The sequence below is a fragment of the Acinonyx jubatus genome, chromosome E3, assembly GCF_027475565.1.
Source record: "Acinonyx jubatus isolate Ajub_Pintada_27869175 chromosome E3, VMU_Ajub_asm_v1.0, whole genome shotgun sequence".
Classification (NCBI taxonomy): domain Eukaryota; kingdom Metazoa; phylum Chordata; class Mammalia; order Carnivora; family Felidae; genus Acinonyx; species Acinonyx jubatus.
In genome coordinates this window covers 14,636,344-14,662,551 of record NC_069398.1, presented here as the reverse complement: position 1 = coordinate 14,662,551, position 26,208 = coordinate 14,636,344, and the positions used below count along the sequence as shown (strand labels likewise).

General features: G+C 44.6%; 1 protein-coding gene across 2 annotated transcripts in view; it reads right to left on the bottom strand.

Annotated features, from left to right (window-relative positions):
• PRKCB (protein kinase C beta) overlaps positions 1–26,208 on the bottom strand; it is a 330,402-nt gene that overhangs the window by 17,404 nt on the left and 286,790 nt on the right. For both annotated transcript variants that reach the window (XM_027043015.2, XM_027043014.2), the window contains exons 13-16: positions 21,601–21,739; positions 12,716–12,796; positions 12,313–12,420; positions 7,264–7,404 (exon numbers count right to left, since the gene is read on the bottom strand). In XM_027043015.2, the coding sequence (XP_026898816.1) occupies positions 7,264–7,404; positions 12,313–12,420; positions 12,716–12,796; positions 21,601–21,739 (469 nt within the window). The remainder of the gene's footprint in view (positions 1–7,263; positions 7,405–12,312; positions 12,421–12,715; positions 12,797–21,600; positions 21,740–26,208) is intronic.

The following is a 26,208-nucleotide window of genomic DNA, read 5'->3' as shown; positions in this document are numbered from 1 at the left end:
AACCGTACGGGGCTTTATGTCAAGTGACGAGGAGGACAGGTAACAAAAGCGGAAATGATTGGAATCAGACTATCACACGAGGAGGGGTTGGAGTCGGTGAGGCCTGACACCCGGGCTGGAATGAACGGAAGGAGTGAGCAATGCTGATCATGTCTGGGTGGTCCCGGACGGTTGCCCAGGATGAATGGCTCTTACTGTCCGCTTCTCAGCGAGCTGTACTCCTCAAGCCCCGCTCAGAACGAATGGGCCATCAGATGGAGCACACTTTAGAACCGAAAGAGAGCCACGTTCACTAGCGGGCAAGTCGCTGTACAAACACCCTAGTAGTTAGGCCTCCGTGGGCCGTAACGAAGCAGGGTGTCCTTGTGACCTGGTTACTCTTCTCCCACCTCCTCAATTTGCTGCATCTCTGCTGACAGCTGGGGAAGGGAGCCCAAGGCGTGTGCCTCCACCCAGTTTTCACAGCAAGCTTTGCACTGGGCATTAGGGACACCGCCAGACTTCACTAAGGCAATTCCTACTAGCGTATGAATGCCACCAAAATCTCGATCGGGCATGTTGATTTAAACACACTACATCAGCATATCTTCTACTGTGACTCGAAGCACCACATATGACAAATTCAGCCAGCAGACATGCTCACCCATGGCCTCAATGCACCCTCTTAGTGCAGCACAGCCAAATTCTGAGCTGCTCACCCAGACCAAGGGGACTGCCCGGCTACCACCCCGAGCACGTGGGACCTCTCACACTGCCACAGAATTTACACTGACAAGAGGAGGAACAGCCATGCCCCACTCTGTGCCCCACATGCCAGCACTCTGAACTCCAGACACTTTCACGACAACCTATTTCATTCCTTCATCCTGCTTTTCGCCAGGACCAACAACTGGCTACCACATTACACTCGAGGAGCGATTATGCAGGCAGTCTGAAGGGATTCTCCTTCATCCATTCCTTCTTGGCCCCTGGGGTAATCACTGGGCGTCCACAAGGTGCCAGGAACCAGGGAGGGCTAGGTGTGCCGATAGGAACACATCCTGGAGGCCCTCAGGCAGCTCCGTCCTGTCCAAATGCCCACTGGCTCCCACCTGGATGACCACAAGAGCCTCGAACCAGTCTCCTGATTTCACCCCTGCACCTACAACAGTCAGAGTGATCCTCTGAAAACCCAAAGTCGGATCATGCCATTTCTCTGCCCAGGGCCCTCCAAATGCTGCCCATCTCAGCCGGAGTAGAAGCCACAGATCCTACAGTGGCCTGCACCATCTGCCCCTCCCGTGGCCTCACCAGTATCATCTTCTTTTCCCCCTTCCTTCGCCCACTCAGCTCAGCACTTGGATTCTGTGCTCTTCCTTGAACATGCCAGGCAAGCTCTTGCCTCAGGGCCTTTGCACCTGTTACCACCGCCCGAACCACTCTCCCCCCAAGATACACACATGGCTCACACATTCCTCCCATCTTTGCTGAAATGCCAGCAAGGCTTTCCAGCCACCTCTCTCTGATCCACCTCTCACCATCCTCACCCCTGCTCTGATTTCCTCTACAATGCTTATCTCCTTCTAACATATTTGCTGATGTTTTTTAGTTTATTTATTTTGAGAGAGAGAGAGAGAGAGACTGAGAGAGTGAGCAGGGGAGGGGCACAGAAAGAGGGAGACAGAGAATCCCAAGTGGGCTCTATGCTGTCAGCGTGGAGCTTGACACAGGGCTTGAACCCACAAACTGTGAGATCATGACCTGGGCCAAAACCAAGAATCGGGCGCTTAACCGACTGAACTACCCAAACGCCCCTATTTGCTGATTTCTATGTCTATTGTTTGCCCACTCCTTCTAAAATAGAAGTTCCACGAGAGCCGGAGATTGTGTTATTTTCACTTCCGTGTCTCCAGCACCTAGAATGGTACCTAACGTCAATAAACACCTGTGGAGAGGATGACCCAGGGCGCTGGGTGACATCCCAGGAGGACAGAACCAGAACACCCTGCTTCTCAACCCACTGCTCCACTACACGCTCAGCCACACACACCGCCTTCTAGCACACAAACTAGCACCACCCACCAACACACACTGACCCACCACAGCCTGCTGTGTGGCCTGAACCACATTCACCAGCACGCTCTGTACTAGAGCTTACACACCCCTGCAGCACAGCCTTCACCATCCTACACGGCATACTAACTACAACAGGATCTGCCTTTCATTTTCAGCAGATGAAAGGTCCGGCAGCAGCCCAGCACATGTGACAATACGCAGCATCTCGGGCCCTACCCCGAACCCGCTGAATCAGAATCCATATTGTAACCAGGTACCCAGGTGACTCGTGTGTGCACAGCAGCATTTAAGAAGATCTGCTAGGTGACCCCAGGGCACCCATAACACTGAGCTGGGCGACAGCAGAGTGCAGGAGCCACGGCCCTCAATCCAAAGCGCAAGGATTCACGCGCTGCATCACCGACCCTTCCCCATGCTCTCCCTGCGCACACAACCACACGATGCCATGACCGATATAACTCAGCACCCAAATCGAGCTCTTTAGGAACTTACACAACGACCTATTCCTTCGAGATGCCCTTCTGCACATGAGAAAAGCACCCCAGGCTCTAGTTTATATCCCTAGAGAACCCCTTATGTTCCTCTGCTCAGAGCATTGCAGCCTCTTACCTTACAGCCGTTCGTGGATTCCTTCATTTATTCAGTAAAAATTATGAAGTGCCGGCTAGGTGCTAAACCTTAGGCTAAGGACCGGGAATCAACACTGACAAAGACAGTCAGAACCCTTCAGTCCTAGTCAAGAAGACTGGCATCGCGTGGAACAAGCAATTACAATAAAGTGTGATGAGTTTGTTGATAGGACACTAGCAGAGAATCAATAAGAACCTCCCTGAGGGGATGATGTTCTCCTGATCTGATGAGGGGGAAGGAGCAAGACACCAACAAGGGACAGAGGACGGAGGTGGGCGAAGCATGGGCAAGGGTGCGGGCATCCCAGGTGGATGGCTACGCACGGACAGAGCCGGGAAGGGAAGAGAACGCAGTCACATGTTTGAGGAACCAAAAGAAGCTCAGAAACGCTTGTTTTTGGAGGCAGGAGCTGAAGCTGTGGAGGGGGCAGATGCCGGACCATGGAAGATCCCTAGATGCCACATATGCTAAGGAACAGCAGGCACGATTCTGGGGGCAGCAGAGAGCCATCAAGGAAGCTTTAAGCAAGAGCGACACAATCAGATGCACATTTGAAAAAACCACTCAGGTACGTGAAAGAATGTGCCAAAGCTAGTGTATCTCAGTAGTTATGAACAATGCTCCGCATACGGCTCCCTGCCATAACAAAAGATGGCAAAACCCACGTTAATGAACCTCCAGTAATAGCACCCTTCACTGATGTTTGAATATGATCCTCTGTTATTACCCCATGGTTTTTTTTTTCCTCCCGTTGCTCTCTGCTTAATAGTATGCATGAATCTGGAACACTGACAGATACACGCATGCCTTTTAATAACCCGCAAGGCACATGGCACTCTGCACACACTTACCACGGGCCTCGGGGAGGGTGTGTGGAAGGGAAATGTGAAATCCTTGAGTGGGATGAGGACTCTAAGGCCAGCATCCACAGCCCAAAGGCACAGGTGCAGGTTGAATCGGAAGACGGGGTGATGCATGTGTTTTTATTTCTAATTCAGTCTCAGGCAGCAAGGGCAGTTCCTGCTTCCCCTGAGAGCTGGCGGCTGAACGTCTTGAAATATCCAGTCCAGGGCAATCACTGCACTTTGAAAGCCACTGTTCAACCCACCAGAGGGAATTCAAGACATTGGCTGGTTGGAAACCATTATCGAATGCAGAACAGTCTGAGGATCCTATTGATCTGTTATTAATTATTGTAATCTTTTTATATTATCAGTGGTTAGAACAGCTCCTTTTTCCTAAGTATCTTCTATGAGCCAGGCGCTGGCTAGATATTTTTATATTCATTATTGCTCAGCAGGAAGTTTCAAAATATTTACCCAGTCAGCATGGACTCAGTTGTAAAGAACCAGTACTAACAGGAACCGGTTAAATGCCAAACTGACTTTGAGTAATCACTACCCCCCAAAATTTTAAACTGAGTCCTTGGGCCTCGTATGACTTGAGGATGTGTTTACTTCGGCCTGAACTGGGTTTAATTTTTAACAATGTGTGGCTGATATATCAAAAACTAGTGAGCTTTCACCTAAAAATCTTGGTGAGGACAGAGCAAGGCAGAGCCTGTATCCCTGCAGGGCAAACCTGGCTCGTAGAAGATGCTCAGAAAAAGGTAGCTGTTATTATGGATAATTAAAAAAGAAGATCACAGTCATTAGTAACGGTCACCAGAACCCTGCAACTGGGCAGCTGGAGGTGAGCGCCTGTGGGGCCTTGTAGATAGCTTGCCCGCCTGCGGTCTGCCTCTGTCCCCAACCACTCCCTCTCTCATATTTACATTACCTGCCTGGCCTTGTAGGCAGCTGAGCCTACGACCTGTTCCCAGAAGGCACCACCCCTCACCCAGACTAGGCGAGAACCAATGTCTTCCCCTTAAAGAAATTTTCCTCCTTGCCACGTCCCCCTCTCCCCATGAGCTCTTAACACTAAATTCCACAGCACAGAATCTCAGCCTGGGGCACATCAGATTCACCTGGAGGCCCCACCCCCAGGGTTTCTGAGTCACGGTTTCTGGGGAGGGGACCGAGCATTTCATTCCTCAAATTCCCAGATGATTCTGCTGGTCTGGGGACCACCCTTTGAAAACCACTGCTCTACAACTAAAGAATGAACCCTACCCAGAATGTCACCGGGTTCAACGCTGGGAGAGATGCAGACATTTGCATCTTTCTACCGGCCAAGTGGAGGGGAGGGTCCACATTTTGAGACGTCATGAATAGCCCATGAAACCCCTGTAAGTTTTGTGTCCCATCTCTGAGTTCCCAGTTCCCTGAACAGAGACCCTGTTCTTCTCTCCCAGGCTACCATTTTGATCTTTTTCCAAATGGTTCATTAGAAGTGAAAGTGCTGCCTAGGACATGCAGTGCCCCTCTGTCACGCCCAGTGCACACACGGACGTCATCTTTGGGAAACAGCATCAGTTGGACTCAACACTGTTCTATCCCTCAAAGACCCTGCACCCAAGACATCAATGTGTGACGCCGCTAACAAAAATCATTATCCACTCTCCAAGAGGGCCGACTGCATGCCCGGCATGCACTGAGCACTTTACGCGTCATAACGATCCTGTGATGCAGAGACTATTAACATCGCTGAATCACAGGTGATGAAACAGGGGAGTAGACAGGGGAACAGAGTTCACCAGCTCTAGAATAATCAACAGATTTTTGTCGGACCCCACTGTATTCACTTGAGGGTCAGACACGATTAGAAACGTGCTCAATCCTGTGCCTGTATTTGAAGACGGATGCTGATGACCTGGCAGACAATCAGCACCTGCAGGTGATGTCATTTGGGACATGCTTGCAGGTGGAAGGTGTGCATGTGTGTGTGTGGGGGGGGGGGAGCGTGGGGGGGGGTGGGTATTTGGCCTGAAATCACAGGGCTCGGGAATTTAAGACCAGCATCTGCAAATGTCTGAAGGGTGCTCTGCAGAGAAAGAGGCTCTTGATGACAGAACAGGCCAGAGGGATGGCAGTCCGGGGAAGCTGATTAGACACCAACATGTAGGTTTGCCACAATTAGAAGGGCCGGAAGGTGGAACTGGCTGTCTCTAAATAATCTAGCTTCCTAACCTCAGGGAGTGTCCAGAGAGACACAGGATGCATCAAGGATGCTGTAAAGCAGGGATGCTAATGGTGTGGGATGGTCGGGAAGGTGCAGCACCAGGGAGATGGGGAGAGTCAACTGGGAGGCTTTCTTTTTTTGTTTCTGTAATTTTTTTTTAGTATGTTTTTACATATTTTTTGAGAGAAAGAGAGAGTGCAAGTGGGGGAGGGGGAGAGAGAGGGAGACACAGAATCTGAAGCAGGCTCCAGGCTCCGAGCTGTCAGCACAGAGCCCGACGCAGGGCTCGAACTCACAAACCGCGAGATCATGACCTGAGCCCAAGTTAGACGCTTAACCAACTGAGCCACCCAGGTGCCCCACCTGCAAGGCTTTCCTAAACCTACACTCCCTTTGCCCCTGGGCATTCTGCTATGCCTCGATGGAGTCAGGCTGTCTGAGATTTGAATTCCTACGTTCTTGCACGCTGGCCGAGTGACCCTGGACAGAGCACTTAAGCTCTCCATTTTCTCTTCCAGGACACAGAGTAACAGCACCTCCGTAACAGGCTGTGGTGAGGATTTCATCAGATGCCACACGTGAAGCGCTTACTAGGGTGCCTGGCGCGTAATAAGTGGCCACGAAATGAATAATAATGCTATCAACATAACTACCGTTATCGTCATGGATCTTACAATTTCCGGTTCCAATGACAGTGTTTTTGTGCATGTTTCAGCCTCGGTAGGCAGTTTCAGAGCTCATAATAAAGTCATCGGGTCTCTGTTCATCTTAGTCTAACAAAGAAATATCCTGTCTGGGGAGCTGTAGTTTGGATTGGATTCATTCAGGGCGAACTCCTCCTCCCTGGGTGTGACAGTGCACCCAGCCGAGTCTCTGGGGATGGAAAATCCTCCCGTGTGTGCACAACTGTGGAAATGGGAGGCTTGTCTTTTTATACTATAGACATTGCCTCCCAGCTGTACCTACACTCAGAGCCTCCAAGAGGTCTACGAGCGGGCCAGCTTTTGCTTTTATCCTGTTTCACTCGGGTGGGAGCTGGCTGGTGGAGCTGTCTTTATTTACTGGCTCAGATGCACTGTATGTTTCAGAATTAAATTTAAATACTGTAACGTGGCCTTTTCAACGTCAATTTCAAGAGAAAAGAACACAGTCGAACCAAGGAAAGAACGAGGGCAAAATGAGACTCTTTGTCACGTTCCAAAACCGGACCTGAACTCCCGCTCACTGACGAGACATCTCCAAAAAGTTGCCAGCGAAGACAGTCATAATAACTGAACCAATAAAGCAAAAGTTCGTATCTAGCATCTCTCCCGCATTTGTAGAGGCCGGGCTGTGTGAACGGAGATCTCCGTTTTTGTACCTAGTGACTGTGCGCATCAACGGGAGCACTTACAGACATATTTGAGGGAGCCATCGATGTCTAGCCCTCGGAACACCGAGGGCGCACACACTCGGGAGAGGAGAGGGTTATGTTACGCGTGTGAAGCCAAGAGTCAGAGAGACCAGTTTACTTACGGCTTTTGGCTTATATGGGGGCTGGATCTCTTTGCGTTCAAGTTTCTCCCAATCAATATACCGGAAAAATGCATGCTCTTTGATGTCACGTTCACCTTCAGGTCCACAACCCAGACGTTTGCCCGGGTGTTTGGTCATCAGCTTCAAGAGAAGAGAAAGGTTGAGTTTAATGAACTTCGGAGGACACGTGAGCCACTCAGAAATGAGGACTCCAATGAATTAGGGAAGAAACGACAATAAGAGACTCAATTTTTATCTTCTGCTTTTCATTCCAGCAACACTTTCCCAGAGAGGTCTTTATAATCGGAAGACCTGACAACAGTGCCTGCCGCTGCTTGTCCCAAAGCAAGACTGCTTATGGTTAATCAGACCTAAGCCTCAATGTGGCCCTGAACTTCAAGTTAGAAATGTCACACGATGCATTCTGATTTAAGAATGAGTTTTACGCAATTACTGGTGCATTTAATGAGGACAGTTTCAATATCTTCAAATGCCCCGCCTCCCACCTCAAGAAAGGTGGAGTGTGACCAAGGCAAAGGCCACGTTCATTCTGATAATATTTGCATTTCTCAGTAAAGTGCTTGTGAAAATGACAAAACAGAAGAAAAAATATTAGTCAAATGGACCCAAGTTTCAAGTAATTACTTTCCAAAAGCTCATTAAATAGTCAAAAGCTAACCCAGCTCATTTTGCTTGGATCGCACATTACACTAAACTCCGCTGAGGTTTCTTTGGTGTTCCATTTAAATTACTTAATTATCAAAACCCTCCATCTTTGGGTCTCTGAGCCAGTGCTAAATAACAAGATGAATAGATGCTCCAAGATGAAACCAGACAGGCTTCCTCTTGTAAATGAATCCAAAGCAGCATGAAAATATGTCTGATTTCAAGATTTGAGCAAATGCACAGAGAGCAAAGACAGAGCTGGTGATTTCAAAACAAAACAAAACAAAACAAAACAAAAAAACAACCAACAAGAAGACCCTCAAAGAGGAAAAACAAGCAATGGAACATATAAGACCAAAAAGCTTCCCAGAGTTGACCTGACACCATGATGTCAGAGTCCTTGGGTTTTGCCCAGGATTTATGGATTATGGCAAAGAGATGAACCCAGCAATGTATACCTACCCTGCTGGACACTCAGCTTAGCCTGCTTCCTGCTTCCAAATAACTTGTCATCAGAAACTATCCCCCTATACACACACATACTCACACACACACACACACACACACACTCTCACTCACATGAGCACATATACTCCATATGTGCTATTCTCATATTCTCAGGGGGGAAATAAGTGGGCATTTCTATTCTAAGCTTCTACCTGATTTGCATGCACCTGATTCCCACAATAACCCAGTGAGGTGGGTTTATTATTTTTCCCATTTCAATGGGAACAGACACTCAAAGAGGTTAAACAACTAGCAAGGACTTGGAGAAGTGAGAAGTGACAGAGCTGAGCTTGGATCTCACCTCTGCCTTCTCCAGAACTTGGGCTTTTATGTTATTTTTAAAAGTTTATTTATTTATTTATTTTGAGGTGGAGGGGGTAGAGAAGGAGCAGAGACAGGGAGGGAGGGAGAGAGAGAATCGAAGCAGGCTCCGTGCTGTCAGTGCGCAGCCCAACCCAGGGCTCGATCCCACAAACTGTGAGATCATGCCCTGAGCTGAAATCAAGAGTCAGATGCTCAACCGACTGAGCCACCAGACCTCTCCAGAACTTGGGCTTTTAATAACAAAGCTCTTCGTGTGTGGGCTCCCAGGGATATTTGTGGTGTGGCTTGGTCAGGAAGGGTTTATGGAGGGCAAGCACGTTGGGCCAAGCCCTGACAGCTATGTAGGGTTAGGATAGGAGGAAAGGAAGGGCTACGAGGTCTTGATTAGCACTACCAGTGATATTATCAATGATGGCCTCTGTGTACTGAGTGCTTCCTGTGCACCCAGGCTCTGTGCTAAAGGCTTCCTAGCCATTACTCTTTCATCTTTATTTTCACTTTACAACTAGTATCCTCATTGTCCAGTAAGAAACTGGTCCAGAGAAGTAGTCATTTGCCCAGAGGCACACAGCTAAGTAGCAGAGCTGTGCTTTGAACAGATCCGCCCTACCCGGAGCTCTAGGTGCTCTGTGTTATGCGTTCTGCTTGCTTTTGTGCGAACGTGTGGCCAGTGGGGGCTTCTGTCTGCTTTAAGTTTTTCGAAGTGGGAGTGGCATTCTGAGCACGTGATACTAATTTTTTTTTTCCTGGCAGAAAATAGGTTCTTTAATGGGATGGATATATAAAGAAAGGACTTTTCAATGGGAACGGAATGGTTTTCAAAAGCCGAGCTCAATTTCCGCATAAGGACAAGGATGGCCAACCGAAGAAAAGCCACTGCAGAATCATCCAGCACTAATGCGAGTCCCTGCCCAGTTACTGCACTCTGAGCTGATGTGCCTGCAGCCATGCAGACAGCTGGATTTAATCACTGTTCCGATCTCTGATCACCTCCCAGACGCATCCCCTGGGGCCTGAGGTTCGGAGGAAGTGTCTGCTGTTCGCTTGAGTGTTTTCTCTTCCTTGGAGCCTCAACCTTGAAGAAAGAGCCCACACCGGACGCAGCCCACTCAACTCAGAAAGGTCCTCCAACCCGATAGTAAGAAAGTCACCCCAGTTAATCCTGAAGGTTATGGGTCCTAAATTAATAGAAATCTGCTCCACCAGGGAAACCGCTAATTGGAGCTGAAGCTGAATGCAGCTGACCTGGAAAATCCTCTCTCCTCCATGACCCACTTAGAACCCCCAGCTGTCGCAGCAGGGCAGAGTCGTGAAGGGGAATGTCTTGAGCGTGTATGAAGCACCTACTATGCGCCGATACCACAGAAGGGGCTTTCTCTTATGTTACCTGATTTAATGCTCTCAGACAACTCAATGATCAATGAGGGTTGTTAGTCCATTTTTAGAGGTAAAGAAACAGAAGCCCAGAGCTGCAGAGTAGGACCATACACCTAGGAAGTGGATGGGGTGAGATGTGCAAAGGTCTTGGGCTCCCAAATCCCCCATTAAAACAATTCCTATGGCAGCGTATGCATACTTAGATGCCAAGAGGGGCCTGGCGTGTAATGTAGTAGTGCCAGCATCAGCAACAGTAATAATAATAATGGCCCATGGGTTCTGGATCAGAATGCCAGGCTCTGTTGTAAGTGAGCCACTGGTATGAACTCATTTAATCATCACAGAATCCTGTATGGAGAACTATCATTATCCTCAATCCACAGACAAGGTTGAGGAATTTACCTACAGTCATAGTGCTGCTCATGCTGGGACCAGGATTTGAACCCAGATGAAAGTGGTCCAGATGGGGATTTCTGCAAATTGGAGAAGGCACGCCCTTCAGGGGACATGGGCTTCCCATCCAGCTGGCTATCACATGCTTTATAGGAATGACAGACCAGCATGGCGGGATCAGATTTCTCAAGAGAAACTGGAAAGTTAATGTTCATGGGAAATCCCTTGCCCTTTAAATGGTGGCAATTGCTAAACAAACTAAAAGCTCAGTATATGACCTCCGCCCACTCTTCCTCCCTCACAACAAAATGTCTACAGGGGTCTGCACTGGCCTTATGCTGTGTTCTCCTCCTCCTCTTCTTCTCCTTCTCCTTCTTTTTTTTACAAGCCTCACTTACGCTCCTCACGGCCCTCTGGATCTCTATTCTCTGTTCCTCGTTTTCCCTCCCCTTGCCTCATACTTTCAAAGAAAATATTTTCACCCAATTCACTTCAAGATGTTGGGGACTGAGACAAAGTCACACGTGGTTTCCCCAGGGATATTTGCAGCTTAACCTATACAGCTGAGATACAAAGCTCAGATGAGTCACCAAGAGTGAGAATCTAGGTGGTGTGAGAAGGTGCTCTACACGGAGAGGGTGGCCCAGCTAATACAAAGTGCCTGCGTTTTCCAGCTTTTCTGCATCCACGCAGAGCACCAGGCATCTGACTGGGGCCTGGAAGCACGGGGCTGGATCGAGCCGTGGGAAACCAGCAAACACCCCAAGGATCTAAGACCGGCAGCCCTGGTTTATTCAGACACACAGGTGGGAATCCACTGGGAAGGCATGGTCATGCCCTAACCTTGAAAATGCACCTGTACCTCCACCTGGTGGGAGAGTGAATACTTCATAAAGGCAGGATCCACGAGCCATATTCTCTGCGGCTCTCACAGCGTTTTCACACTTCCATCAGAGCTGAAATGTTCCCACATTTGGGTAATAGGTTTAAAAGCAGTGGTTCTCAAACCACTTGGGGACTTTTGCAGACTTTTACAGATGTCCAGACAATCTCTGGGTGAGACTGAAGTTATGTACAATCTGAAAAAGCCCTGCAGATCATCCTGATGGCACCAAAGGCGAGGACCAAGGATCTGCAGGGACTCACCGAGGTCAAGCACATCTGGCTTAATGCCAGATGCATAGCAAAGCAATCTTCACCAGCACCCATGTGCCCTGCCTTCTTCACAGGTGCAATCTGCATACACTGCAGGATATAGTGTACGTATGCTTTTCAGCCCTTCGTGGGTTGGGCGAGGGGAGACCAGGGGTTTTGAAGACACAAAATTTGGGTCAGCTTATCCAGAGAATCCCTTAAACTCAACACTGCATGGTATTTTCTTAAGACAAAAGTTACACGCTGTTAGTATTAACCACACGCACATATAGAGCAGAGCAGGGCGAGGCTGACAGATCGGTGCTGCAGACCTCTTCCTCACCTTCCCATGGGTCCCAGCTCTTTGGCAAAGACTCTGTGTTTCCTATCTCATTCATTCAATATGCATTCCCCTGTGCCGGGCTAGAGCCTGGAGCCCAGCCAGCAGCAAGATACTGTTGCAGGCAGCCCTCTCTGGTACTTTTATGCAGATTGGAAAAAAGCCCCCTTTGCTCCGGGAGGTCCAAGCCAGGCTCACAGGCCAGCAAGTGGGGAGAAAGATAGAGCTCAGTCTCCATTCCCCCTCTCTCCCTGGGTGAGTTGTCCTTGCGCGGGGTCCTGACCGCAAGCTTTCAGGGGCTCACTCACCCCTTTGCAGATGGCCACAGCTTCCTTGGACATGGACTTTGGGTAAGCCACGTTGTGTTCCATGATGGACTGGAAGAGCTCATCCTCATCCTCCCCTTCAAAGGGTGCCTGTGGGGCAGAGGATAGTGTGGGAAGAGAGGGTTCCTGCCTGCCCCTCCCCAACTGCCCCAAACCATTGGGCCCTTTCCCCTGGGGTCCACAGAGAGGCCATACTCAGGGGCTTCAAGGGAGAAGACAAAGAAAAACAGTCAAAAGAGTAAGCTAACCCTAAGGCCAAGGAAGTCACAGCGTTTCCAATCTATGAGCTGGTACCGACGGGATACCTTCATCCCTTCGTCTAGAGAAACCATGCAGATGGGGTTGGGGGAGGACTTTTCTTACCAATCAGTTAAAATTCAATTACCTGGCCAGCTAACATTTCATACAGCAGTACTCCAAATGCCCACCAATCCACGGACTTCCCATAGGGCTGATAAGCAATTATCTGGAAAAGAGAAGGCATTCCATAAGGGAGGCGGGCAGGTAGCCATGGCTGGAGACTGAACACTCACTTCTTTAATGTAAGAGTGGAGTATCTTGGGGCTGGGAGATGGAAGGAGAGCTCTCCGTTTGCCTGTCATCTGCCTACTGCAAAGGATTCAATTGGCTGTTACAGTCCCAAATATGAGCCACTAAAAGAGTGACTAAAGAGCCTAGTGCCCACTCAAGCCATTTCTTTACCTTAGGAAGACGGATAGATGCCATTTACAAGAGTACCTGCAGGTGGGGGAAAACATCTGTGGCTGTCAACATTGCCTTTTAAAAGCTCTTAGTACAGTGCATTAATTTTATTTTTTTGAGAGAGAGAGCAAAAGAGAGCGAGTGAGCAGGGGAGGGGCAGAGAGAGAGAGAGGGAGAGACAGAATCCCAAGCAGGCTCTGAGCTGTCAGTGCAAAGCCCGATGCTAGGATCGATCTCACCAACCGTGAGATCATGACCTGAGCCGAAATCAAGAGTCAGACCCTTAACTGAGTGAGCCCCTCCAGGAGCCCCCAGTGTGTTACTTTTTTCGTTCTAATACAGTGAATGGCATTTTTAAGAAGGAAAACAGTGTTTGCTTCTCATTACAAAAGTAATCACATTTATACAACAACAGAAATACACTTAACTGAATGCTGAACTGTACTCCTAGAAAAGAGTCTAGGAAGAAACAGACCAAAGAGCTATCATAATTTTTCTCTTGATAAATGATTATGGGTGATTCTAATTATTATATTCTCTCAGCTTGTCTACTGCTACTACTGAACTGTGCCTTAGAAATGGTTAAGATGGTGAATTTTGTATTTTTTTACCACAACTAAAAATTTGTAAGTTACAAAGCTGTAATAGCATTCTTATTATTATACTATTTATTTTAAAATATAGATAAGCAAATAAATAAATAATAAAAATATAGACAAGCTAAGAGAATACAATTAGTATCACCCATAATCATTTATCAAGAGAAAAATTATGATAGGTCTGTGGTCTATTTCTTCCTAGATTCTTTTCTATCAATACATAGTAAATTCAGTGTGTATGTATGTGTTTTACACACACACACACACTTTAATATGTGGAATTTTAATGAAGTATTTTATTCACTTAAAAGTTCCACGCAATAGTTGCACATCGATGTAATCAGTTTTTATCTCTGCACAGCATTCCCCTGGATGGCTATACCAAAATTTATGTTGTCTATTCCCAAGATCAGGTTTCTTCTGATGCTACAATATAGATCCTTGCAACTGGATAGCTGGACATTCGTCCAATTATTTCCTTAAGATAAATTCCTAAAAATAGAATTGGTGGATCAAATGGGATGTATGGTTTTTAAAAATTATTTTATTTATTTTATTTTCATCTTAATCCCCTTCACCTATTTCCCCCATACCCTCCTACCCACCTTGTGTCTGGTAACCATCAGTGAGTTCTATATAGTTAAGAGTCTGTTGATTTGTCTCTCTTTCTTTCTCTCTTTCTCCCTTTGTTCATTTGTTTTGTTTCTTAAATTCCACATATGAGTGGGGATTGTGTGGTATTTGTCTTTCTCTGACTGACTTATTTCACTTAGCATTATATCCTCTGGATCCATCCATGTTGTTGCAAATAGTAAGGTTTCACTTTTTTATGGTTGAGTAATATTCCACACATATATAATCACGTATATTCATTCCACAGCTTCTTTATTCATTCACCTATCGATGGACACTTGGGCTGCTTCCTTAGTCTGGCTATTGTAAATAATAAACACAGAGGTGCATGTGTCCCTTTGAATTAGTGTTTTTGTATTTTGGGGGTAAATTCCCAGTAGTGCAATCACTGCATCATACGATAGATCTATTTTTAATTTTTTTGAGAAACCTCCAAATTATTTCAGTGGCTGTACCAGTTTGCATTCCCACCAACAGTGCAGGAGAGTTCCCCTTTCTCCACATTCTCGCCAACACTTGTTGTTTCTTGTGTTTTTGATTTTAGCCATTCTGACAGGTGAGAGGTGATCTCATTGTTTTGATTTGCATTTCCCTGATGATAAGTGATGATGAGCATCTTTTCATGTGTCTGTTGAACATCTGGATGTCTTCTTTAGAGAAATGTCTGTTCATGCCTTCTGCACTGATAACATATTGTTTTAAGATTTCTGATACTTATCACCAAATTGTTCGAGCATGGCCAAGTCTGGAACAGCTGTGTGACCATCCACCTTTCAATATATAGGGGTGTAAAACTAACTGTATCAAAAGGTTGAAAAGGTGATACAGCAAAGGTTCAGGGTCGGTCCCGACTGCTACTTCCGAGTTGTGTGACTGTGGGGGAGGTTACTCAACTTCTTGATGTCTCAGTTTCCTCACTTACAAAAGGAATTTTATAACATCTAGATCACGGGGTTTTGCGAGGAAGAGAGGGAGATACATTCCTCTCGCACATTACGTCCTCCAAATGTTAGCTGTAAGTAGAAGGTTTTCTCATTCAGTCATTGTTTTACTCAATGAATGTGTCTGAGCAAACTTGGCTCTAAAATGAATGTCTGCTTATTGAATTCCATCTTCTACCTAAAATCTTCTACCCTAAAATCAGAAATGCCCTCTGAGGAGAATTAAGCAGCAAGAGACCGGAGGGAAAGCTTTCCGTGAGAACACTTACTGAAAGTGTTTTCACACTTTTAAAGTACTTCATGTCTTATTTGATCCTCATGACAACCTAACAAGTTAATCCTTTCACAAAGGAAAACAGAGCCTGGGAGGTGAAAGAAGTTGCCAGAGGTGATGTGGCTATTAGTTAATGGCAAAGCCAGGGCGAAAGCCTGACCCCTAGCTTATTCCTCCCATCAGTGGGTTGGAGGAGGGAGCAAGGGCTTCCCTGGGAACACAACTCCAGGCATCTCAGGTATCACAACCACCCAGGAACTCTGGAAAATCACAGATATGTGGGTCCTTCCTTCAGAGATTCTGATTCAGTTGAGGGTAACACCTGACCAGCCTACATTTTAAGAGCTCCCCGGGGACCTTGAAGTGCAGCAAGCTTCGAGCCAGAGATTACTGAACTCACGGCAGATCAAGGACTTGTCTGATGCTCTATTTAACGAAATAATGATGAACCAAGGTATGGCACATAGGGAAAACACCACTGGATTCTAATACAGGTGTCCCCTGCATTTTGAAAGTTTGTTATGCCACTCTGCTTCTACGAGAGACCTACAATACTTCCTGCTTTCATTAATCTAAAGAAATATGAACAGGACTTTTGCTTTTATGCTAAAGGGAAAAAGCAAAAATAGAGTTCAGCATTTGGTTTTCATGGAGCCATTACAGAGGCAGCGAGAGTAGTACTGCCACGCTTCTCCCCAGGAACAACATTCAGCATCAAGCAGTCATAGCTTTGAATCGTGTGAGCATCTGTGCTCGATCTCGATTTATTTTTCTTAAAATCCTTATTTATTTTTGAAAGAAAGAGAGCACAAGCAGGGGGCGGCAGAGAGAAAGGGAGACAGAATCCGAAGCAGGCTCTAGGCTCTGAGCTGTTAGCACGGAGCCTGATGTGGGGCTCGAACTCAGGAACTGTGAGATCATGACCTCAGCCAAAGTTGGATGCACAACTGACTGAGCCACCCAGGCGTCCCTTGATCTCAATTAATTTTATGTACCCACTAGCCAGATGTGTGTTAATGCATCAGAAGAGGCAAAGAGAAGTTATTTTTGGGGGCTCAGAACATTAAAAAAATGTCTCCATATAAAATTGCTATGTTATAAAAATACTTCTTCAGGGGCGCCTGGGTGGCTCAGTCGGTTGGGCGGCCGACTTCGGCTCAGGTCACGATCTCGTGGTCTGTGAGTTCGAGCCCCACGTTGGGCTCCGTGCTGACAGCTCAGAGCCCGGAGCCTGTTTCAGATTCTGTGTCTCCCTCTCTCTCTGACCCTCCCCCGTTCATGCTCTGTCTCTCTCTGTCTCAAAAATAAATAAACATTGAAAAAAAATTTATAAAAATACTTCTTTACTTCAAGCCATTTTGGCTTAGAAAACGTTTCACAGGAATGCTCTACTTTTAATAGAAGGAGAAATCTACAAAAGCATTAATTTAAAAGATTACTTTTCAAGTAATCTTTCAAATAATTATTCAAGTAACACACAAACATATTTACCTTGTGAAAAATGTAAACAGTATACAGATTGAGCTAAATTACTCGTCACTGTGCCCTTAACCTCAGAGGTAACCAATGTTTTGAAATCAGTCTGTAACCTTCCAGATTTTCTATGCTTTTACATGAATTTCGACATACTCATAAGAAGCATATAGCAGTGTTCTGTGTATTGTTCTTGTTTTCCATAAATGGTATCATATTGTATTTAACATTCTGTACCTTGATTCCCGCCCCGCCAATTTTATTGAGAATAATTGGCGCACATCACTGTGTAAGTTTAAGGCATACAGCATGATGGTTTGATTTACATATGCTGTGAAATGATTAAAATAAGTTCAGCTAACATCCACCTTCTCATATAGACACAATAAAAAGAAATGAAAGAAAAAAAAGGAAAAAAGTTTTCTCCCTTGTGATGAGAATTTTGGTATTTATTCTCTTAACTTTCCTACATAACACAGCAGTGTTTGCTATGGTCATTGTCTGTACATCCTCAGTAATCTTATGACTAGAAGTTTGTATCTTTTGACCACCTTCCCATAATCTCCCTCCCCATCTTTCACCTCTGGTAACCACAAGTCTGATCTCATTTTCTGAGTTTGGTTTTCTTTTTAAAAATTCTACATATAAGTGAGATCATACAGTATTTGCCTTTCTCTGTCTGACTTATTTCACTTAGCATAATGCCTTCAAGGTGCATCTGTTGTTGCAAATGGTAGGATTTCCTTGTTTCCTACCGCTGAATGATATCCATTGCATATATATACCACACCTTCTCTATCCATTCATCCACGGGGGGACACTTAAGTTGTTTCCATGTCCTGTAAATAATGCTGCTATAAACATGTGAGTGTAGATGCCTTTTTGAGTTAGTGTGTCCCCCCCCCCCCCACCGGATATATTCCCAGAAGTGGAATTGCTAGGTCATATGGTAGTTCTATTTTTAATTTTTTGAAGATCCTCCACACTGTTTTCCATAGTGGCTGCACCAATTTACATTCCCACCAATAGTGCACAGGGTTCCCTTTCTTCCATGCCCTCACCAGTTCTCTCATGTCTTTTTGATGATGGCCATTCTAACAGGTGTGAGGAGACATTCTCATTGTGGTTTTAATTTGCATTTCTCTAGTGATGTTGAGTATCTTTTCATGTACCTGTTGGCCTTTCATTTATTTTCTTTGGAGAAATGTCTATTTGGGTCCTTTGCCCACTTTTTAATTGGGTTATTTGTTTTGTTTTGTTTCTGCTATTGAGTTGTAGGAGTTCTTTATATATTTTGGATATTAACCCCTTATCAGATATGTGGTTTGCAAATATTTTTTCCCATTCCCTAGGTTCTCTTCTCACTTTGTTGTGGTTTCTTTTGCTGTGCAGAAGCTTTTTAGTTTGATATGATCACACTTGTTTTGATTTGTTGCTTGTGCTTTAGGTTTCATATCCAAAAAACATCATTAACGAGACCCATCTTGAGGAGCTTTGCTCCTATGTTTTCTTCTAGGAGTTTCATGGTTTCAGGTCTTACATTTATTAATCCTTTTTGAGTTAATTTCTGTGAGTTGTGTAAGATATGGGTCCAGTCTCATTCTTTTTTTTTTAAATGTTTTTTTTTGAGGGGGGGGGAGAGAGAGAGAGAGAGAGAGAGAGAGAGAGAGAGAGAGAGAGAAAGAATCTAAAGCAGGCTCCAGGCTCCAAGCTGTTAGCACAGAGCCTGAGATGGGGCTCAAACTCATGGACTGTGAGATCATGACCTGAGCTGAAGTCAGATGCTTAACCTACTAAGCCACCCAGGCACCCCTCATTCTTTTACATATGAATACCCAGTTATCTCAGCATCATTTATTAAAGAAACTGTGCTCTGCATTGAGTATTCTTGGCTTCTTTTTTAAACATTAGTTGATTACATATGCTTACGTTTTGTTCTGGGCTCTCATTTCTGTTCCATCCTATTTATCTGTTTTTGTGCCAGTACCATATTGTTTTGATGACTGTAGCTTTATAGTATAGCTTGAAATCAGGAAGTGTAATGCCTCCTGCTTTGTTCTTTCTCATTTCTTTAGCTATTTGGAGCCTTTTATGCTTCCTCATAAATTTGGGGAGTGTTTTTTGTACTTCTGTAAAAAATGAAGTTGAAATCTTGATAGAGATTATATTGAGTCGATTGATAGCTTTTGGTAGTACTGACATTTTAATAATATTAATTCTTCTATCCATGAACATGGGATGTCTTTCCATTTATTTGTACCTTCTACAATTTCTTTCAGCAATGTCTTGTAGGTTTCAGAGTAGAAATATTTCACCTCCTTAGTTAAATTTACTTCTAAGTATTTTATTGTTGTTGATGCTTTTGCAAATGAGATCCATTTCTTTATTTCATTTTCAGAAAAATCATCGTTAGTGTATAGAAATGCTACTGGTTTTGTATACTAATTTTGTATCTTGTAACTTTACTAAATTCATTGATTCTATCTAACAGTTTTGGTTGAGTCTTTAGGATCTTCTACATATAAAATCATGTCACATGCAAATAGAGACCATTTTTACTGCTTCTTTTTCAATTCTGATGTTTCTTTTTCTTTCCCAATTGCTCTAGCTAGGACTTCTAGTACTATGTTGCATAAGAGTAGTGAGAATGGACACTTTTGTCTTATCCCTGCTTTTTCTGCACCTATTGAAGATATGATTCTTTTCTTTTATTTTATTAATGTGATGTATTACAATGATTGATTTGCACATGCTGAGTCATCATTGCATCCCAGGGATATATCCCACTTGATCGTGGTGAATGATCTTTTTAATGTGCTCCTGAATTCAGTCTGCTAGTATTTTACTGGGAGTTTTTATATCTATATTCATCAGGGATATTGGCCTGTAGTTTTCTTTTCTAGTAGTGTCCTTTTCTGTTATTGGTATTAGAATAATGCTGACCTTCTAAAATAACTTGTGAGTATTCCCTCCTCTTTGATTTTTCAGAAAAATTTAAGATAGATAGATGTTAATTCTTCTTCAAATGCTTGGCAAAATTCACTAGTGAAGCCATCTAGTCCTTGGTAAAATTCACTAATGAAGCCATCTAGTCCTTTGCTTTATTGGGAGATTTTTTATTACAAACTCAATCTCCTCACTAGTAATTGATCTATTCAGATTTTCTATTTCTTCCTGATCAGTCTTGGTAAGTTGCATGTTTCTAAAAATGTTTCCATTTCTTCTAGGTTGTCCAGCTTGTTGGCATATAGTTGTTCACTGTACCTTGATTTTTTTCTCTTAACAATATGTCTCAAAGATCTTTCCATATCTACATATATATCTCACTCTTTAAAATTTTTTTTTATGTTTATTTATTTGAGAGAGAGAGAGAGAGAGAGAGAGAGAGAGAGAGAGAGAGAAAGTTGGGGAGGGGCAGAGAGAAACAGAGACACAGAATCTGAAGCAGACTCCAGGCTCTGAGCTGTCAGCACAGAGCCTGATGCAGGGCCTGAACCCACCAACCATGACTGAATGACACACCCAGGCACCCCTAACTCACTCTTTTGAATTGAATTGATGTGGTATTCCATACTATAAATAATTCAGTCTATTGCTCATTCCTTGATAGACATTGCTCAAGTTAGTACATATAGATGTGTTCTGATCTTTATAAGAGCTGTATGATATTTCTTAATGTGAATGTAACATATTTTAGCTAACCATTCCTTTGTTGATAGTCATTGAGGTTGTTTCCTATTTTTCATTATTTAAAAATAGCACTGTAATGAAGAAAGGACTTTGAACATGTATCCTATCAGCTGTGCATGTATGTGTGTGTATTGTAAGCTAAGTTCCTAGAGGAGGAGCTGCTTTGGTAAGAGTATGCAGGTTTTAAATTGTGTGCCAGATTATTTAATTACATGGGGCCCTCCATCATCATTGTTCCATATAAGTGACAGTCAAGAAAGGAATTCTAGAATTCCCATTTCCAAGACTCTGTGCCACATCCTCAGTTCCTTTCCTTAAAAATCTAGTAACAGATTGCAAAATGCCACTTCTCTGAGCACCAATTCAGAGAAAAAGGAAGGCTATCATCTGGCACAAATTCTGTACCATGCCATGTTGGGGAAATCCATTCTGCAACTGACCGTTTCCTTTGGGAAGGGAGGGGGAGGCACTAGAATTAAATCTTTTCCCTTTCATTTATATCTTACTCACGGAAAGGAAAATTCTGAGTCTTTCAGGGTTTAGTATCAGTACACAGATCCTGTGTCATATGTCAGTCCAGGAAAGCCCTCTCTGTCTGTCTCTCTCTCTTTCCCCCCTCTTAACAAATGTTTCAATGTCATAATTAGGCAGTATCATATGGCCATGAGCCATCGCAGCTTGAAGAATTTTACTGATGTGCGGTGGATGGTTCTTTTTGAGTTTTATTTAAATTTTCCCCCAAACCTTGATGTATTTTGGGCCTGAGCTTCTGGATGTGTGCTAAGTTAATTTGCATGTGTGATAGCAAAGGAATGATTTAGAGTACAGGAGAAGGACCAGCCTGAGGTTTGCTTGCCAGGTACCCCCCTGGACCTTTCCCAGTCCTGACATGGCCATCCAGGGAAGAGAGGAGACATCAACGCAATGTGGACACGTTAGGGGTCCCACCAGCTCTCACCTCAGGGGCGATGTAGTCTGGAGTGCCACAGAATGTCTTGGTGGTCACCCCATCCCAGATGTTTTCCTTACACATGCCAAAATCAGCAATCTTGATGTGGCCCTCTGAATCCAGCATCACATTGTCAAGTTTGAGGTCACTGCAGCAGACATAAGAATTTAAGGATTTAACCAATGCTATTTATTTCAAATCAACCAACAGCAACTCATGATGCGCAAAACACCATGCTTAGTGTTGGGGAAGCACAGAAATGGATATAAACCAGTCCTTGCCCCCCGGTAGCTTCCAATCTGGCAGATAAAGAGAGGTCTACGCGCTTGTGTGTTTTTCTTTTCCTACAGATCCAACTGTGCCAAGCATCTCACAAGGACACAATGAGACAGCAGCTCTGAGAAGAGAGAGATCCACAGGAAGCTAAATAAAGAGCAGAGCATCCATAGAGCTAATCTTTGTAATTTAAGGGCCCCTTATATTTCACAGTAAGATATATTTTTCACAAAATTATTATTTTTGAAAATAACTCTGAAGATCATGGAGAAAAAAAAACTGATGGGGACAATCTGATTTAAGTTCAAGTGCTCTAAGCTCTCCTAGGCTGATTCCTAGCACATGACCCCAAGAGTTCCAGTTGATCCTTTCAATTAAAAAAATATGTTGCACACCTACTGTGTGACAGGCACTATGCTTGGAGCTACTATGAACGAGATAAACATCTTGTCCTTGTTCAGATTAAATTCCAATATAGGGGAAAAGACAATTAACAAGTGTTCACATCTATAAGCATGATCATTACAGATTTTGATGGGTGGTGTGAAGAAAATGAAGAGCACGATGAGTTAGTAACTGGGGAAGGTTTCTCTAAGCAGGATGTCGGGATGTGTCACCTCCATGGAGGTAACATTTGAGCTTTAACCTAAAGGACATGTGCTATACTCTCATTCTTTAATTTCATCTGTGTCAATGAGGAGAGCTTGGTTATTTTGGTAAATGCTTGCACAATCCCAGCATATTGCGTTATTCCAATATCATCACACTTTCCTCTTCCCTAAACATCTACTCCAATGTCAACACTTGGCATTTCAGTACCAATGAGGAGTCATGATTTGTGGGCAAGTCTTCCTTGATCTCAATAGAGACCACTTTCCTGGGAGATAAGAGGGTCTACTATACAATTCAGATCTCTACCTTAAGTCATCTTCATTGGGTGGTGGACATCTGTGGTCCCTACCTATTTTAGCATCTTATGACAAGATCATCCCAATATTCCTTCGAAGGATCACCCTTCCCTGATTCTCATGCCATAGAAGGTGGTGGTGCTGATCCTAGCTCCTGGCTCCAGGAGTGGTTATGTGGGCCTGTTCTGGCCATATGAAACACCCCACCGTGCTGGTCACAGTGATAGCTTCAGGAATGGCTATGTGATCCAGTATGAGCTAGTCAAAGACATTGAGCATCAACCCCTGGCACTTTGGCTGGTATCGTCAAAAAAGAAATGAGCTCTTTTTACTCTGGGATTGCTCAGCTGGTAGAATGTAAGTCTAGAAGTCCCAGGGGTCACCAGAAAGAGAAGAAAGCTAGTATAGATAAAGAGGAGTCTAGAGGAAAGGTGATACAGTGAACACTCATAACGTCATTTGAACCCTGGATCCATCCATGTGTAAAGTCAGATCTGCCCCTTGGGCTTTTCAGTTATGTCGGCCAACAAATGTCTCTTTTAAACAAGTTAGTTTGAATTGAGTTTCTATCATCACTTTAGACTAAAAGAATACAATCAGAAAAAAACAAATACATTGGCATCTCCTATCTGTGTCTGTGAGGTCTATGGGGGGGGGGTGCCCACTTGGCACCACCTGTTCCATGATCTTTGGTACTGTCCATGGTACCACCCATATCCAGGTTTCATACTCATCTACAAGCCACAGTGGTCTCTGAATGTCAGCTTAGAATTTGTAAAACTGGATTTTGCAGCAACATGCCAAGTCTACACGTGACCTGATTAACAGAGACCCATGACATTCCCCTCAGCTTGACCACCTGCCCCAAAACAGGCAGCTGGGGCAACTAGGGAAGTGATAACATCTTCATGTCTTCTAGCAAAGGAGTGGGCCACCCTCAGGTGCCAAGGGCCAACAGGTTGTGCAGCTAGGGGACACTCCAGTCATATTCATTGTCACAGAGTAGCATTTTGATAGTCTACTGCATTCTTTTGTTCAATGCAATAATCCTTCATTTCTGTTTCAAAAGGAGGCTGGAGCAGTTGTTTACATTTTCAGAAATCCACCAATGGCAAAATCATCACACATTCCAGGGATGGTGATCCATAAATAAGACTCTAAGCTTGGAAGGATCTTTGTCTCCCCTCCATCCAACATCTCCAGCCATGGTCCTCAGAGAGGGCAAGTCTAACATAATTCCTCATCCTCTTTATATAAGGATTGTCCAATTAACTGTAGAGCTAAATGAAAGAGGGAAAAAGACTTTTACCACATGAAGGTAGTTTCAATGAAGTTATAAAACCACACATCCTCTGTTGTGTGATTTTTTTAGTTTTCATTTGATTATCAATTTCAAAAACTCTGTCTCAATCAAGGTTCTTGACTATGAGCAACCCGCCCCAAAACAAACAAACAAAAAGCCCCCACAAAAAACAAAAACAAAAAACCCAACTCTGACCATTTCAACCTAGAAGGAATTGTTTAAAAGGTACTGGGAGTTCACAGAATCTCCAAGGAGGCTAGACAACCAGATGTGGAGGCAAGGCAGCCAGGAATAATGCTGAACTGCAATGCAGAGCTAGTCCAGTGACGATGTCACAGATGCCACCACAGACGTCTTGTTCCATGAGGCCTAATGCTGGACTCTGGGTGCTGTTGCTGAGAACTAGTTCCCCTCATGCCTCTGGAAACTAGATGTGGCTGATTACTATGGCCACTCTCAATTCTACAGTCTCTGCCTTTCTTGGTCACTACTTTCTGATTCACGGTGTTGTATGAGTGTGACAAGTGTCAAAGCCTAGGTTATGTGTCTGCCCTTGCTGCAGGAAGACTGTGAAAGTATGTCATTTTCTCTCTGTAGAGTAGGAGCTAGACTCTGTTCCTACACACAAATGAAAGAGATTCAGATGCTGAATTCCTTAAAAGAGTGACAAATGTCCCCTAAAAAATATGACTAGTTGAAGAAGAATGGGAGAATGTGTAGTTAGGAGAGATAGCTTTGAGAGTTAGCTGAAGTCTCAGCACCTGAAATTTAATCTTTGTATTTTATGACCTGAATGGCAAAGGTCCTGGATGCCAGACCCCAAGCCAGGTCCCTACTAGATTGGAAACCTAGCCCTGGATCTCAACCCAACTGACAGGAAACTCTACTTCCTCTCCTGGTCCCTCCCCTGGAACGGGATTTTCTTCCAATAAAGTTGCAGTCCCACATTTAATCTACTCAGCAATCCTGAGCGGCCAGTTCTATTCTAGTCAAGACCCATCCCTCACAAGAGTTAGGTTCTAATGTCAGCACATAAGGTGAAAATCATGCAGAGCCAACGATTACCCACAATCCCCCTTTCTTTAGTTAAGCACCTGCTGAAGTCACTGGCTTGAATTAGGAGGTCATGCCACAGGGTGGATAACGTGTTCCTTTTGACAACAGAGTTCTGTTTGGCACAGGACACTCCCACTATGGCAGTCAAATGGAATCGGGGGCTTCATAGGTGCCATCTCTTGCACACGTGGTGACACAGTTTCATTGAGGGCAAGCATGGCCAGAATGAGCACACGATTTACAGTTTAAGTTCTTATTTTTCTCTCTCTTCCTATTTCTTCACTGAGCTCACCCATGTGCCAGGTGAAACCACTCCTTTTCCTGACCTTCATTCTTCCACTATCAGGAATAACTATGGAGAGTAGGGATTCTATGTACTCAGGATGATTGTCCTTCTCCGCTAGCTTCATATCATGACTTCAAGGAGTAAAAAAAAAAAAACCAAAAAAAAAAACAAAACCAAAAAACAACAACAACAACAACAACAACAACAAAGCCCCTGGACTCTGCAGGCTTCTGGCAAGATACACACTTTCCATCCCTTCATTCCACCAGTGCCCACAGCCTCCCCTCCACCATCTGCCTTGAGCCCACCAAGGTTCATCTCTTTATACCTTTTTGGTCCTATGTCTTTCAATTGCACCGCGATGCCCAGGACATTCAGGTCACCCTAACCCTCCAGAGCCCGATCCCATGCTCTCCACAGAATGACAGGCACCCTGCTCACCACGTGGCACACACCAGCCCCCACCCTGCTTGACTTTTCTCTACAGCACTTATCGCAACCTGACACACCGTATCTCTGGGATTTATGGATCTGTCTCCAACCACTACGACAGAAGCTCTACAAAGGCAGGCGGTTTTGCCTGTTTCCTTCCCTGCTGCATCCACACCATCTAGAAGAGTGTCCAGCACATAGTAGGCTTTTAATAAGTGTATGTCAAATAAATGAATGACATGGAGTTTCATGGCTCTTCACGATCTTTTCGATAGACTCTCACCCATGCCAAGTGCCCTTTGGAAGCCCCGTGCCCCTGCCAGCCTCTCTTGCATAACCAGCCAGCCCAAGCCTGC